The sequence below is a fragment of the Uranotaenia lowii genome, chromosome 2, assembly GCF_029784155.1.
Source record: "Uranotaenia lowii strain MFRU-FL chromosome 2, ASM2978415v1, whole genome shotgun sequence".
NCBI lineage: Eukaryota > Metazoa > Arthropoda > Insecta > Diptera > Culicidae > Uranotaenia > Uranotaenia lowii.
In genome coordinates, this window is record NC_073692.1 from 53,002,330 (window position 1) to 53,019,057 (window position 16,728).

At 40.1% G+C, this 16,728-nt stretch overlaps 1 protein-coding gene across 1 annotated transcript in view; it reads left to right on the forward strand.

The window, feature by feature from the left end:
* Nucleotides 1-3,388: 3,388 nt before the first annotated feature.
* The window catches only part of LOC129749913 (protein Wnt-1-like), a 33,226-nt gene continuing 19,886 nt past the window's right edge, over nucleotides 3,389-16,728 (forward strand). The window contains exon 1 of the mRNA XM_055745038.1: nucleotides 3,389-4,652. Coding sequence (XP_055601013.1) covers nucleotides 4,549-4,652 — 104 coding nt within the window. The 5' untranslated portion in view covers nucleotides 3,389-4,548. The remainder of the gene's footprint in view (nucleotides 4,653-16,728) is intronic.

The window sequence follows — 16,728 nt, forward strand, 5'->3', positions numbered from 1 at the left end:
AAATTTAAAAATTTAGAGTAGTTGTGCGCAGTTTAACAAAAATTGTCAAGCAAAAATCGATAAACCTCACATTTGGTCCTCAATATGTTGAAATTCTATGATTTAATACTCAAATTGGTCACCCTATCTGTTTCTACATAATAATTTTATCACTTTCGATTAGAATTGAACGTAATTGAATGAAAAAGCAATTTTCTTAAACAAACTTCTATCATTCTCATGAAGTTATCGTTACAAAATAATAGTTCAAAAACTTTGTAAGAACTTTGAAAAAACCTGCTGTGGTCTGTAAAACCAAGCACCTTTATGGTTTATATATGAGATCAATCTGTTTGAAATCATATCGAGTTATGTATATTGCAAAACATCTATTTTCAGGGACTTTTTTACTTTAAGGCCGGTTGTTTAAGACCACAAAAATTTTTAAAAAGCGTTTGATAGTAGTCAATTGGAAAACCTCAGCGATTTGATGCAGCAGACGGAAGTATTTTTGAATGCCGCCGACCGTGGCCTAGAGGATAGCGTTTAAGTCTTCTAAGCCAGAAGTCATGAGGTCGAGTCTCGGCCACGGCGTGCATAGTACTATTTCTGTGGGCTGGTGGTGTTAGCATTAGTAAGATGCTAGCCATTATACCCTTGAAAGACGTATGCTTTAGTCTTAAGTAGAATTCAGATCTCTTCAAAGAAACATGTGTGTTTATGTGTGAGTTCGTTTTTATGTCACTTGTGTTTTCGTTAATTTTGCGATACGTCTTGTCATGTGATGTAACCTAAACAGACTTAACAGTATGCATAGACTGATGAACTTTCAGTCTATCTTCGGATTCCAGGCAGCCTCTGCCTAGTGGCTAAGAGGAAATAGATCTGCTTTGGGACCCATCTTTTAATTTCAAGCATCGGGAAAAGAATGAAGAAAAAACTGCGAAGCGGACTCCGATATTATCCATTTTCTCTGACTGGTTACGGTCTTGGATACTTCATGAAACACCAGTTAAGTTTGGAGAAGTGGCCACATTGTTTAACTCGATTTGCGGTAACAAGGAAGACACACCTGAAAACGTGCAATTCAACTAATTCAGCTGTCCAAAATTTGAATGAGATTTCTGCCTATACATTCGCCTCGTAAGGATTTGGCACTAAAACGTCAACTTAGCTTGGCATGAGGAGTTGGAGTTTGCAGCAGACCGCAGACAGTGTAGAAAGATTCCATCTCTGAGAGCATCTGAAAAAAGTGCGACCGATTTTTCATACTACGAGTATGGGTATGTCGTGTGCGTAATAGATGACTCCTACTACTAAGCTACGTGGGGAAGGTCGAAAAGGCGAAAAACATTCATTTTTTATGAACCCTACAATTTATCTAAAATGTATTCGTTGGCTGACGAATGGAAGATATTGTTCAACCCAACATCCAAGCTTCGGGTATCTGGTATGCTGGCTGGGGTGCGAGCAACCTTAGCGGAGCTCGGGTACCCAACCTCGATGGATGCGTTGGTAGTATGAAAACTAAGATAGGGGGCTCCGTAGGCGTTTGTTCTCCATGTCAGAGGCAGCGTGCGGAGTGCAACAACGTCTTGGTGGTGGCGAGATAGGATCCGAGACCGACCGAACCCGCTTATCCAGTAATAACAAGGTCACGATCGACGGCGACAAGTTGGAGGTGGTCGAAGACTTTGTCTATCTTGGCTCGCTATTAACCGTAAACAATGACACCAGCCGTGAGATCCGGAGGCGAATGGGTATTGCTCGAGGAGGAACTCTGCAAACACTCGGAATTTTCGAGCAACGCGTGTTAAGAACCATCTTTGGCGGTGTGCAGGAGAACGAAGTGTGGAGTCGAAGGATAACTCACGAGCTCGTGCGAATCTACGGCGAATCGAGTATCCAGAAGATGGTGGAGGCTGGCCGGATACGATGGGCAGGATATGCTGCGAGAATGTCGGACGACTGTCCTTCAAAACAGGTGCTCGCTGCGAATCCGGTAGGAACAAGTCGAGCGGGGGCGCAACGAGCGAGGTGGTTAGACCAAGTGAAGCGTGATCTAGCCAATGTGGGATGTTCGAGAAATTGGAGAACGGTTGCCATGGACCGAGTGAATTCTAGGAATTATTTTCATCAAGTTATGTCGTAGGAGAGATGAATTTTATGTCATCTAGAGACTAAAGATTGACGTTGCTTGAAAATTACTCAAAAATCGATTATAAAATTTGTTTTTGGTGTTTTACCACGCATGGCTGAACAAGCAATCCGCAAGTCACCTTCAAATTTTCCCATGTCCAGGTGACGAGCATCTCTTCTGGCCTCTTTAACCGGAGTCCATCGTAGGATAAATGTCAACTGTTCCTAAGTTGACACACCAAACTCCGATGTTGACGAGTGCTACCCGTTCGTGCTTCACCGTTCACGGTTATAAAACATCGTCATTGTGTCATATAGGCGTATGTACGCAGGGGTTCACCTCCGCCCTAATGGTTGTTTACCGTGATGGTTTGCCATCATCTCATCATCAGCACCGTCATCATCGCTGGCTGTAGTAGGTAACAAAGTTTCCATCAAAACTTCAACCGGTGGTGTGCCGTGTCGTGGTCCGAATAATGATGGTGACGATGATGATGGCAGGACCGCGCGCGCCCGGACCGCGAGAAGACGCACGACGACGATGGCTTCGACGCATGTGGAGATAAATGAATTAAAACGGAAAATAAAAAAAAAGCGTTGTCGGTAGGTATAACCCAACATCACATCATAATCATAAAATGTGTTGAGGTGAAACAGTTTCGGTTTTCTTCAGTCCAACATAAGCATCGGTCGGCGTCGGCTGGCTGCCTAGCTGCCTGGATGGGGCAACAATTAAACTGCGCTCCTCATATTTTTGTTATTTTATTTTTGTTGTTTATGAATGCCGTAGGGAGCAACGTCTGGAAGTGATGGGATTACGTTCTGCCGGTTTTTTCCCCCGATTTAACGATTATCATTGACAGTTTTTAGTGCGCTCTTAGCTTCCAGCGCGAGTGAATGAAAGCGGGAATTTTTTCGGTTGATTTAATTCGGTGAGTTCCGTGATTGCTGTAAACGATCGGTTCCCGATCGAATGCGGCTTGCGAGAATCGATCGTGGATTTAGAGGCGTAGACCAGAGCGCACCTGTAATAATTGGGAGAGCCACTCTCCTCCGGTGTGGAGTACCTAACTTGGTGTTGTTGTTGGTGCTGTTTATTTGTTTATGTTCGTATTTTTATTAATGAAGTACGCTCGGGCGATATCGGTAAGGCTGTTTTAAGCGAGAACTCACACCGAGTCGAAAAGTGCTGTTTTGGGAAAACAGAAAACAAGAAGTGGCAACAAACAAGCGGCCTCAACGGTGTGGGGCAAAGCGAGAGAAAAAATTGACCCCGAGAGGATCAAATTGCCGGGTGCAGAAGGAAAAGTGAAAAATTTCTTTTCTTTTCGGTGCCGGGCCAATTTGGGGGCTTTTATTAGCCGGGGAAAAGCCCGCCGGAGCAGCGAAAGAGTGAGAGCTCGAGTAATGATCGTGTGAAGAAAGGAAAATCGAAAAAAGGAGGTGGTGACGAGCAAACTCGAAAGAATCACTCCACCAGCCGAACGAAAAGAGCAGGGAAAAGGGAGGAAGAAAAGGCGGCCGATACACAAAAACAAAAGGTATCCGAGCGCAAAACGAGCCGAGCGAAAGAGCGTGTGCCGAACGACCCGAGAGAGGAAAACCAAAGTGTGTACGGACGGAACGAAGAAGGAGACGAATAGCGCAAATTGGCTCGGAGCGATCTCGGCTGCGGAAGCGAGATCGACAGGGGTTTTGCCCCCCGGGAAAAGTGAGCGAGAGAGATGGCGCACGTTGCTTGAGTTAGCTGCTCGAGCGCTAACTGAGTGAGGTCGGGTGCAGCTTGAGAGGTGCTAGGCAGCAGTAGAGCATTACGAGAAAGGTGCTGCTACCCGAAGGATATCGTCGGCCTAGCAAAGCGAGCCGTCAGCATAACCGTTTTCGTGCGCGATCGTGATTGATGTTTGGTAGTTCGTGTTCTTGTTGTTGACAATCGTCGGAGCGTTCTCGAGTGGAGGTTAAACCATCAACCGTCGACCGGGAACAAGGAAAATTGTCCGGAACGGAGTCGAGGATCTGAGAGATTTGAACGCGCAACCTGGTTGGTTTCAGGGTGGTTTTGTTGCATTGATCGAACCGGAAGGAAGCGCGTGGGACTCGATCGCCAGTAGTGAGTGCGGAAAACCCAAAAAAAAAAACGGATAAATCGACGCTATCATGTGATCAATGTCCATCGGGTGATCGAGAGGAAAAGGAAAATGATTGTTAGTTCTGTGATAACCGCTGACAGTGCACGAAGGTAAAAGTTTTCCCGCGGAGGAAAATTGTATTTTTTTTTTTCAAGTTTCAAAGTGCAAGTGCTGCTCGACCGACGACAAAAAAGCGTTGAGAAGATCTCGGATACAAATTTTAGAGGGAAACCAACTCGATTTGGTTTGCTTGAAACAACAAATTTTAGTTGATTCGGTAGAAAGTGTCAAAGTTTACGCAATGGAACTGGTGACATTTGCGCTGATCTGCTTGATGGCAGTCGGAACCAGTGGGGAGGTGGAAAACAAAGTGAAACCAGGCCGAGGACGGGGGTCGATGTGGTGGTAAGTAGAGTTTTTTACTTTTACTTTAATCAGAAAGAATGAACTCTAGGTGAATTTTAACGTTTTGAGGGCCTAATACGAGAACTCTGGTTTTTTAGTTTGCCGGGAGTATTCTACACAAATGTTATAAATTTAATGATAAAACTTTTTTCTGTAGAATTCAACACAATATTTTAAGTAACTTAAAGAGACAAAATTTGTAGAATTTGGTTCAGTGCATTTCTCCGCGAACCTTATATGTTAAGAGGCTTCTAGAATCATAGGATTTCTAAAAATATGCAATTCAATAGATGCAACTATTGTCTAGTATGTAATAACCCTCATAGAAACTTTTAAAATAAGTGTTTAAACTTGCAAAGGGCATTGAATGTTTCTTTAAACTTTTGGACTAAGCGAATTATAGGTGTTTCTAGACTTACCGCAACCCAATAAAAACTTGAACTATACATTTTTACTTACCTTCTGGATGTCTTATTGTACAGGATATTGAAAAGTTTGTAACTTAATTAGTTGTTTAGAAAACTTAAGATTGATGTTTAAGTTCAAACGAGTTGAGGTCAGTGTGAACTTTTACACCTTATGGCTTATATGATAGCTTCCTCTTGATTAATCGCTACCCTATATCTATTGGAAAGATGCAATTAGATCTCTGAAAATGCCTTGTTATCTTGAAAATTGAATTTTCATCAATTTAAATATTCGTTTAAAAATATTCCGATTGATTTTCAAACTAGTAAAGAGCTTTTTTTTCTTCAAATCAACAATCAAGTACCGATAACAGACTAAACTATAAAGTGCAACCCAAAAACTTCATTGAATATGCGTTCTAATTAATAATGAAATAGCTTTTGCCATTGAAGTTTTTCATGTTCTTGCATTTGATGGATAAATCATAAAATTTCATGTCGATTTTCAAACTAGTATACGACATTTTACACCTTAACATTTTTTAGGGAGTACATAAAATGTACTCTCTAAAAAATGATGGATAAATCATAAAATTTCATGTCGATTTTCAAACTAGTATACGACATTTTACACCTTAACATTTTTTAGGGAGTACATACAATGTACTCTCTAAAAAATGTCAAGGTATAAAATGTCGTATACTAGTTTGAAAATCGACCTGAAATTTTATGATTTATCCATCAAATGCAAGAACATGAAAAACTTCAATGACATAAGCTACTTCAACGTGAATTAGAACGCATATTAAATAAAGCTTTTGGGTTGCAATTTATAGTATAGCCTGTTTTCGGTAAAAAAAATTTGAGGAAGTTTCGGGTTCTAAGTTAAATATTATGTAAGATAAACTTAGAACCCGATAACTTTCTCAACTTTTCTTTTCAATGCCTGTTAAAGTGGCATATGAGTTGAAATATTTCATGGTTTCACTTGAAAAAAAAAGGAATGTTTCAGATGGGATTTTTAAGTATTATTATCCAATTTTTAATCGTTAAATGAGCACTTGAGACTAATGTCTTTGTTATTCGCATCCCTATGACTAACAAAAATATGTATTTTAATGCCTCTGAAAGAGACTTATTAGTTAAAAATCTTATAAGTGGATTGAAAAATTTTGGGTTGATTTTCGACTGAGTATAGATCATTGAATATCCTCTGATAACAAATCGTAAATGTTCATAAATGACATATTTCTAAATTTTTGTCTTTTATATTCGCAACTCTATTACTACCCAAATTATGCATTTCGACGTCTCTGGAAGTCGCTTTTGAGTTGAAATTATTCATGTTCTTCATCCTTCAAAGGGTTCAAGCATTTTAAAATTGATTTTCAACCTTGTATAGGCCAATTAAAATCCTTTAACATCAAACTTAGTTCAAATCATAATGTTCATAAATTTTATGTTTCAAAATGTCTGTTCAGCTGTATTGTTTCTAAATTTAAATTTAAAACACTATGGATGAAAAATCACAAATTTCAACTCCAACTTGGTTTACATTTTAAAACTTGTGTTTAAAAACCAGCCTAAATTCTTTCCATCCATCCATCATCGACCTCATAAACGCGAAGGGACTCCAGATGCTTCTCTCAAAAAAAAAAAAATGATGATGATATCATCCCAAACTGAACTAATAATGTTCCAATAAAAGTGCAGGCAACTGGCTAGATCGATTCTGAGAGCAGCGGTTGTTGAATGTTGTTTTTGTTGATGCAAGCAACTCGGTAAAGTTGGGAGACATTAAAAATTTATGCTGCTCTCACCGTCGCTTTTTTTCGTCTTTTTCGTCGGTTTTAATACAGCCATTAACTTCCCATTAGGCACTCTCTTGCTTGCTTCCTCCGGGGGCAGGCCAGGGAGTTTATCTTGCTGCACTTTTTTTACGACCCCGTGTGAGAGGTTCTTTTCCGAAGGATGCTGCACCTCCAGAATTTCGATAGTGATTAATTGGAAATTTATGGCTTAAGGAGATTTCTGGGAGAGTTTGTGTTATTTCTGTTGATTTTTGGGGGCCAGAACTTTGGGTTACTCGGGCATGCAAACGAGGTAAAAAAACATTGTTTGTTTAATTTACATGATCTGCATCGTCCGTCGTTTCGTCGTTGCGTCTTGTTGCAGTAGCTGATGGCGATAAGTGATATGACCCTGAAACCGAGTTACTGCCTCAATAACAGCTACCTTCGGTTGTAAGAGCCAATCAGTCTGTCTCCTCAGCCAAGCGTGTACTGTGGCGATTAAACTTAATACTGCTCTCTACCATCCCCCCCCACCCGTGTGAGCAATCATTTATGTTCGAGTCATCCCCCCTTTCCTCTTGAGGTTCTCCGGAGTTGGCACCTTCTCGTGGGGGCAAATCGCAGTTATTGGTACCTCCTCGTTGAGCCACACGCACCACACCCCGTTTCTTTCTTCAGCCATGTGGCACTGACTGTAATCAATATTGTAATCATCGTAAATGCTGATTATAATTATTTCAGCAATTAATTTTATTATTTAACCTGCCATTTACAGAACCCTTAACAAACTCGTTAACATAATTTATACCTGGGTTACATTTTATCCGTTTCGCGTAGCCACTGCGGAGTCCACATCTGGTGGTCAGTCGCTCGATTGGTGCTGCATCGAAAGTCGGTTGCCTCACCCTGGGCGCAACAAGCAACTTGCAAATTGTTTTAATTAAATTTACCTTTCCTCTGCGAACGAGTCGAGTCGAGCCGAGATTTAATTGAGCTTTTTCCCCCTTGTTGCACGCATGTACTACAAGCTCTAAAAATCGCACATTTTACGTAACCCAAATTGATTGCAATCGGGCAGCATCCCCCCTTTCCTAGTCCAGTTGTTGAACAACAAACTATACATATCGCCAAACGAAACTCTTCCTTTTTTCCCACACCGAAAAAAAACCAACTCGGACTCGGGGACATCCGTTGCTCGTGTGTCTCTTATTAAAAACTTTTCAACGGTCGCCATACCCACGATGAAGGGAAGTGTCACTTTATTCTTTTCCGTGTCACCGCGCGCGGCGTGTGGCTTTGCGGTTTTCTGTAGCGCAGAAATCAGGTCACACACGTATAAAACTGAAACTGTCTTCCTGAGGTTGCGTCGAGAGTGGCACAAAACTCGGTGTTTTGTTGCTGCTGCCGCCCGTCGACCGACTGCCTGCCACACATCTATCAGGTGTGAAATGCAATTAATTTGCCTGTCAACTTACAAGCCCCTGCCTGGTTGCTGAATTCGGTCTGGGGATCTGCGTTTTTTTTTTTGTGTTTCCTTCAACACTTTCCGTGCGCTTTTGTCGCCGTCCCGCCAATTCATGGGAAAATGTCAATCCCGAGCTTATTATGGCTTGTGGTTGCAGAAATTTACGACCAACCGTTTCGAGTTCGGAAAGAAATATAAGCCGAATTGTTGAAATCAAACTAATTATCTACTTTGGAAAGGAAAAATTATAACTTGGAAGCAACACTTTCAATTTCAGCTGATTTTATTTCCGAAATGTAGTTCAGTTTTAAACTTTATGATAAAAGCATAAAAATTCATATTTCAAATTTAACAGTTTTATTTTCAGATTCAGATTTCAGATTCAGATTTCAGATTCAGATTTCAGATTCAGATTTCAGATTCAGATTTCAGATTCAGATTTCAGATTCAGATTTCAGATTCAGATTTCAGATTCAGATTTCAGATTCAGATTTCAGATTCAGATTTCAGATTCAGATTTCAGATTCAGATTTCAGATTCAGATTTCAGATTCAGATTTCAGATTCAGATTTCAGATTCAGATTTCAGATTCAGATTTCAGATTCAGATTTCAGATTCAGATTTCAGATTCAGATTTCAGATTCAGATTTCAGATTCAGATTTCAGATTCAGATTTCAGATTCAGATTTCAGATTCAGATTTCAGATTCAGATTTCAGATTCAGATTTCAGATTCAGATTTCAGATTCAGATTTCAGATTCAGATTTCAGATTCAGATTTCAGATTCAGATTTCAGATTCAGATTTCAGATTCAGATTTCAGATTCAGATTTCAGATTCAGATTTCAGATTCAGATTTCAGATTCAGATTTCAGATTCAGATTTCAGATTCAGATTCAGATTTCAGATTCAGATTTCAGCTTTCAGATTCAGCTTTCAGATTCAGATTTCAGATTCAGATTTCAGATTCAGCTTTCAGATTCAGATTTCAGATTCAGATTTCAGATTCAGATTTCAGATTCAGATTTCAGATTCAGATTTCAGATTCAGATTTCAGATTCAGATTTCAGATTCAGATTCCAGATTCAGATTTCAGATTCAGATTTCAGATTCAGATTTCAGATTCAGATTTCAGATTCAGATTTCAGATTCAGATTTCAGATTCAGATTTCAGATTCAGATTTCAGATTCAGATTTCAGATTCAGATTTCAGATTCAGATTTCAGATTCAGATTTCAGATTCAGATTTCAGATTCAGATTTCAGATTCAGATTTCAGATTCAGATTTCAGATTCAGATTTCAGATTCAGATTTCAGATTCAGATTTCAGATTCAGATTTCAGATTCAGATTTCAGATTCAGATTTCAGATTCAGATTTCAGATTCAGATTTCAGATTCAGATTTCAGATTCAGATTTCAGATTCAGATTTCAGATTCAGATTTCAGATTCAGATTTCAGATTCAGATTTCAGATTCAGATTTCAGATTCAGATTTCAGATTCAGATTTCAGATTCAGATTTCAGATTCAGATTTCAGATTCAGATTTCAGATTCAGATTTCAGATTCAGATTTCAGATTCAGATTTCAGATTCAGATTTCAGATTCAGATTTCAGATTCAGATTTCAGATTCAGATTTCAGATTCAGATTTCAGATTCAGATTTCAGATTCAGATTTCAGATTCAGATTTCAGATTCAGATTTCAGATTCAGATTTCAGATTCAGATTTCAGATTCAGATTTCAGATTCAGATTTCAGATTCAGATTTCAGATTCAGATTTCAGATTCAGATTTCAGATTCAGATTTCAGATTCAGATTTCAGATTCAGATTTCAGATTCAGATTTCAGATTCAGATTTCAGATTCAGATTTCAGATTCAGATTTCAGATTCAGATTTCAGATTCAGATTTCAGATTCAGATTTCAGATTCAGATTTCAGATTCAGATTTCAGATTCAGATTTCAGATTCAGATTTCAGATTCAGATTTCAGATTCAGATTTCAGATTCAGATTTCAGATTCAGATTTCAGATTCAGATTTCAGATTCAGATTTCAGATTCAGATTTCAGATTCAGATTTCAGATTCAGATTTCAGATTCAGATTTCAGATTCAGATTTCAGATTCAGCTTTCAGATTCAGATTTCAGATTCAGATTTCAGATTCAGATTTCAGATTCAGATTTCAGATTCAGATTTCAGATTCAGATTTCAGATTCAGATTTCAGATTCAGATTTCAGATTCAGATTTCAGATTCAGATTTCAGATTCAGATTTCAGATTCAGATTTCAGATTTCAGATTCAGATTCAAAGTTCCTCTAAAATTTCGTTTAAATCGTTCAGGATATGAGCTGAAGGTTCTCGTTGAAATCAAGGTTTTTTGCGGTTTTTTTCGTTTTTTTGCTTTTTGAATCAATTTTGGTTCCAAATTGTTTTGTTAAATTGAGGGATGTATGCCAGATGTACCTTAAATTGCAAATGAATAATTCAATCAAAATTCGCCCGCCTAGCACAGTTTTGACATTTTTTATTTATCGATGTCATAAAAGCGCCGCATTTTGCTTATGAAACAAACAACATTCGCACCAAAAAGCTGCCAAAACTGTACGAAAGACTTCAACGTTGTAGGCGACGAACCCGAAAATTTTGGGTTGAAGTCTCCCGTCCAAAAAACTTCCCAAATTCGATATGTTGGCAAAGCTACAAAACGGAACACCAACTCGGTTACCCTTTTACGATTCTTAACTGAGAATAGTTTCCAATCCCGTTTCGGGAGCCCTCCGAGAACGTTTGCTGAAACTCGTAAAAACGCCTCTAATCGAGGCGTTTAAAGTGTTTAAAGCGTTTTCGCTAAAATAATCCAAGAAACTTCCACTTCTACTGGAAGAAGGCGTCTTGGTCGGTTAAAAGTCGGTGTAATAAATGACAAATTAACACCCTAGTGTCATTTTTCATTCCGTCGGCTAGTGTTCTCAACTTTAAACTAAACGAAACTTTAAGCGCGGCGCTCAGGGTGCAAATTACTGCAGCAACAGCTGTCTAACTGAGTAAGGTGACGTTTTCGGGTTCCCAGCCTGGGTGGTTTTTTTTGTCTCGATTTAGAACGTTAATCACAACTAGCCGACGCAGCAACTAGGGCATCACGATCCGGTTTTGCGCGAGGGGATCTTTACCCGATCCCAAATCGATTGCTGAAATGATTAATCAGCCGGTTGTGAGTTTTATGACGCTGCTTGTGTGTAAACTTTACCCGGCGGAATGATGGATTCAGTACTAGCTGGCTGCAAATCGATTCAATTTGTTGCCCCAGAGTTGAGAGCCGGTATTTTGTTCTGGATCTAACAGTTTTTCCCGTAGCTAATGATAGCTTTCATCGAATGATGGATTAACTGGTGGCGTTTGAATAAGTTTATTTTTTCCTCAATGACCGGAATCGTCTAGTTATTGTTAATTTAAACGGGGAGAGGTTTCCCAATCAACTCTATTAATAAATTTGTTGTGAAACACCTGACGTTCCCTTGAACCTTACTCTATGTCCACGTGTTTTCATCATATTTATATATCGATTCGGCCTTGAACCGAAAAGAAAACAAGCTAGGGCAGCAAAATTTTCTTGTTCCGCAATTGTCAATTTTGACGTTTTGATTACCCGACAATTGGCGGGTGTCATACGCAGACGACGACTATGACGGTCTGGGTCTCTACCGCGCCGGACCACACGCCATCGATCGTCAACGCCGAGGCAGCGAAATCTAATGACGATAATCATAGCCCGTAAACCGTCTAGCGACGGCGTCAGCGTCTCAGCCTCCGTTTTGCTTTGGAATCAACTTTTCGCGTCGATGAAATCGATCTTTCTGCGTTCCCAACTTCTCGAATTCTTCGCTGATCGATCGATCGCGGAGCAGCTGTCAAGATTGCTACTTTCCGATTCAAATCATCATCAATTAAATCTGCGGTGGCGATAATTTATGCACCCACCCAGCTGAGCTCTATATGTTGAGGACGGCCAGGCGTATTTGCATCACTGACTTTTATCAACATTTTTCTGCCTCTGTTTGTGATCTTCTTATGAGGAAAAACAGTGAATTTCGAAGAGGTTCATGAAATAAATTATGCTTGTGCCATTTATGCCACTCGTGACGGCAGGAATGTAAATGACGTACATGAACACAATTTGTCTCACAATTACCGGAAGCTGCCCGAGTTGTTGCCGATTGCGTAATTGAGCTGCCGCCGCTAAGATAGAAAGATAACTGGGGAAAAAATCCCAACTCGCAACCTTTCAAGAAGGCAAGACAACAACGCGTGTGATCTTTCCATCAATTCATCGGTTCAAATCCAAGTCCATTTTTTGTTGTTTTCAAATTTCAAAACTTGCTCCCCCAGAAGAAAAAGTTGGACGCCCAGATTTCGTTCCGGCTGTCGCCTGTCAATCGCTTCGTTGTTGTTCTCGAATTTGTTTTGCATTGGAAGAGGAAAAAGTTGAAAAAAAACTGAAAACAACTTTACCTCGAAATGAACATGTGTAAGGTTTAATTTGAAAGAATTTTACAATTTCATTCGCGCGACACGCCAAATTTGGAGGAATGTAAGCGTGAGGCGGGTGGCGTTTTGCCCCGGAGACTTGGGAAAAGGGGTCAGTTTGTCATCTTGGGATGATTTATGGGCGTTTGCGTTTTTCTTCGATCACTCGAATTTCGACAGACACTCCAGAACATCTTAGAACCAGGAACGAAAGCTGAAAACTGAAAACAGGCTTCCATCTGGAGCACCTCTCTGCTTATTCAAGCGGGGGCAACTCTCTCGGGAATTTTGTTTTTTTTATATTCGTTTAGTGTTGGGACAAAAAGTGCAGCCTTACATAATAGCTCCGGTTGTAAAACCGAAATTAGTTTGTCTTTCTGTTTCGAGTTTGACAACAATACCGGGGGCAGAAGCTGCGCCCGGTTCCAATTGTCAATTCCGGGACCGACCACAATAAAAAGGTTTGTTTCGTCCGAAGAAAGCGAAATATGGAACATTGGGACAACGTTAAAAAATGAGAGAAAAAAATATGAAGCCGAAGTAATAATAATTATCATAAACAACATTGCTGTGCATTGTAAATCATTTTTTCTGGTATTGTACCACGGATCGATGTGGCGTTCCGGTGGGTTCCCGGAAACCTGTCTTGGAGGAAGCCCATGTCTGCGACGCAGAGTTGGGATTCAGATCGATAAGGAGGGTCCGTGTGAATCATGCCGTTTTTGGCCCGAAGTGAGACACCGTGTCGCGCCATCATCGCCATGTGCCATAAATGAATGTTAAAAATTTCCTCCCATTTGCGGATTGCGACGTTGCGTCGCAAATCGTGACGTCTACGTCTGACGTGTATCTTGGTCAGCACCCTTGTTTTTTCTTTTAATTCTAGTTCCGCGAATGGTGATGGTAGTCTTCATCCCGGAAGACAAAATGCGTTCTTTTTCGTTTACTTGCCAATCTGTTGACCAAATTTGATTTTTCTTGAAAATGCTGTGGAAGCGCCGATCCTAATCTTGATCCGGTTCCGGCGCCTTAGCTGTCAATCACCAGACGAATAACTCTTTTGAACTGATTTAATATGTTCAACCAAACCCGCGTGAGGGGTTTTTTGAGCCGCAGGCTAGGGAAGTCCAGTGCCTATTAAAAGGCAAGAACAGCAGCGCGATGTTTATTATTATTAGTTTTATTATTGTTATTATGAAAACGGGACGACAACGCGATTGCACAGGTTCAACCAAAAGCACCTGGGCTGCCCTGGGGTGCAGCGACGATTCCTGGGAACAGATTTGTGCACGGTTTTATTGGTCATTTGCCTTCAGGGTAGGACACGGTGAAAGTTTTCTGCTGTTTTCATAACGAAAATATATTAACTTTTAATTTTAAAAATTACGGTCAGGCTGTGCACCCATGGTAAATCAACCTTTTTTAACATTTGTGTACTTCCTGCAATTACAATCCGGTTCCACAGAAATTTGTCAAATATTCTTATGAAAGCTCAAAAGATTTGAGAAGGAAGCCTCTTTTAATAAAACTGTATTTCAACATAAAAACAGAAATCTCAATCAGCTGCCAAAGATTTTATATCGGCAGTCAACTTTAACACGTTTGATCATGAGAAATCTAAATCGGTTAAAATAATTTTCACGACGTGTTCTTACTTTATTATCCTGACAGTATGTAAGTCAAGTGGAACTTTTTTTTTCTTGGACGAAGTCTCAATCAGCTATGAATGAACTCTCAATCCACTAGTACTGGCTCCATAAATTGACCAGTAGTCTCCATCCTCAGTGATTGTTTTCCTGGGGAGAAGTCACAACCTGTTTGGATCATTTTTCCTTAAACAGTCTCAGTCTATCGCAACAGTGCGGAAGTCTCAATCTCAATTCACTGTTATAGTGCCGTATTTTCGATTCACCCAACTGACAGAAATCTCAATCCACATCCGTTTAACGAAAGGCTCATCAAACGTTGGTATTTTTTCTTGAGCAGAAGTCTCAATGCGCATTGATTCACACAAACAGCACTAGCTTCAACCGATTGCGGAGTTTTGATTCCAAGCAGAAGTCTCAATCTACCTTAATTTCCTTGAAAAAGTCCACTCAAAGGCAGTTTGGAGCTAATGAATATGAAAAGCGGATCAAGTTATGATGTGCGATAGTTCGTTGCAAACAGGCTGTGCCACGCCACATAGGATGCAAGATTACATCATGAAAAAAAAGCAGAAGTCTCAGTCAGGACGAATTCGCTGTTCCAATGAAGGTGTCATTTTTTTAAAGTTTTCACTTGAGTAGACGTCCCAAGCTGTTTAGAATCACTTTATCAGCCGAAGTTTCAACTTATATAATAGGTACGTTTTTCCTCATGCAGAAGTCTCAATCATCGATGATATAAACTACTGATAGAAATCTCAATCCACTTTAGTTCATTTCACCAACAGAAGTTTCAAACGAACATTAAATATTTTTTATTGTATTTTTCTCATAAGTAGAAGAAGATTTTTTTATGGATTGAGGTCTCAATCAGCCATTATATTTCGTACTCCAGCAGAAGTTTCAATCTGCTGTAATTGATATTCCATTCAAGAAGACTTCCTACCCACATCAAATAGTCTGCTGACTTCAAAATAAGCAGTCATTACCTTTAGTTAACTTATTAGTAGAAACAAAAATCAAAATAATTGACGGATTCTCGGAATCCATCCCAGGTTCCGTTCTCATTATCTTTACCATAATCCGGAACCGAGGTCTTTCGATTTATTTCCCTCCGTGCGCCGCACACTAACGACTACCTTCTTAACGATCACATCTTCTACCTGTCTGTGACGACTGTGACGCGCTCGAGACTCGAGGATGTGAGGCGATATGATGGTTATTAAATTACGGGCTTCAACTTTGCGGCCGTAGTTACTCGTCAGCTTCCAGCAGACGGGGGCTGAATTATGGAGATCAAGTACGATCCCCTCTACCCTCGCCATTTCTCTCCCTCATCTCGCAGCTCCACCGCAAATTGAGGATTGTGTCTCCGGTGGCGTTGAAAATGTGAGACACTTTCCGCTTCGCTGAAATTAGCTGGTGATGAATATTAATGTTGATTTTTGCTGCCGCGGACTACGGAGTTAGTCCGAAATTCCGCGGAAAGCCCCTGACGACGGCGATGGCTGAAATCATCAGCAGCCTCACACCGAAATAGATACAAATTACGCGTCTGGGATGAAAATAACCGCGAAGCGCAAAGCTTATTTGTCTCCAATTTTGTCAGCTTCTTCTAGATTGGTTGCTGGAAATAATTCGATGGAATCCCTATACAAAGACATCAATGACTGATTTAATTAGCAGAAAGCAAGAAAAACACAGCTCAACGAATTTGTTGATTCAACCAATTCGTTGTTATTTGGAATGTTTCTTCTCAGCTTCATCACAGAAATCGTTTTTGCGTTGCGCATTCCGGTAAAGGTAAACACACGTTTCCTTTTCTGATGGCTGGCAGCAACTTGTTACTTCCTTTCTTCCTTGAGAACGCGGTGGTCCGAAGAATGGCTCTGTGTGAATTTTGATACCTTCACTTGAAAGCCTTTATGTGCTTCGCACATGTTTCGTACTGCAGCAGGTTTTCTCTTCCTGTCCTAAAGTTGAACAAAAAAAATCAACAAAAATCCGAACTAATATTTGTCCAACCACTTGGCCCTAGAGAAGAGGGATTCCAGCGTTAATCCATCTTCCGCTGTTGACTTTTTACCCTTTTCCGACCGATGAGTCCTCCAGAGAACCAGGTGATCTTCAGGTGTTTGCTTTAAGAATTTTTGGACATTCCAAAACCGAATGATTTTTGTTGACCTTTGTTTTAACAGATGAACACTTTCCCTGGGAGAGTTTGTTTTATTTAAAATAT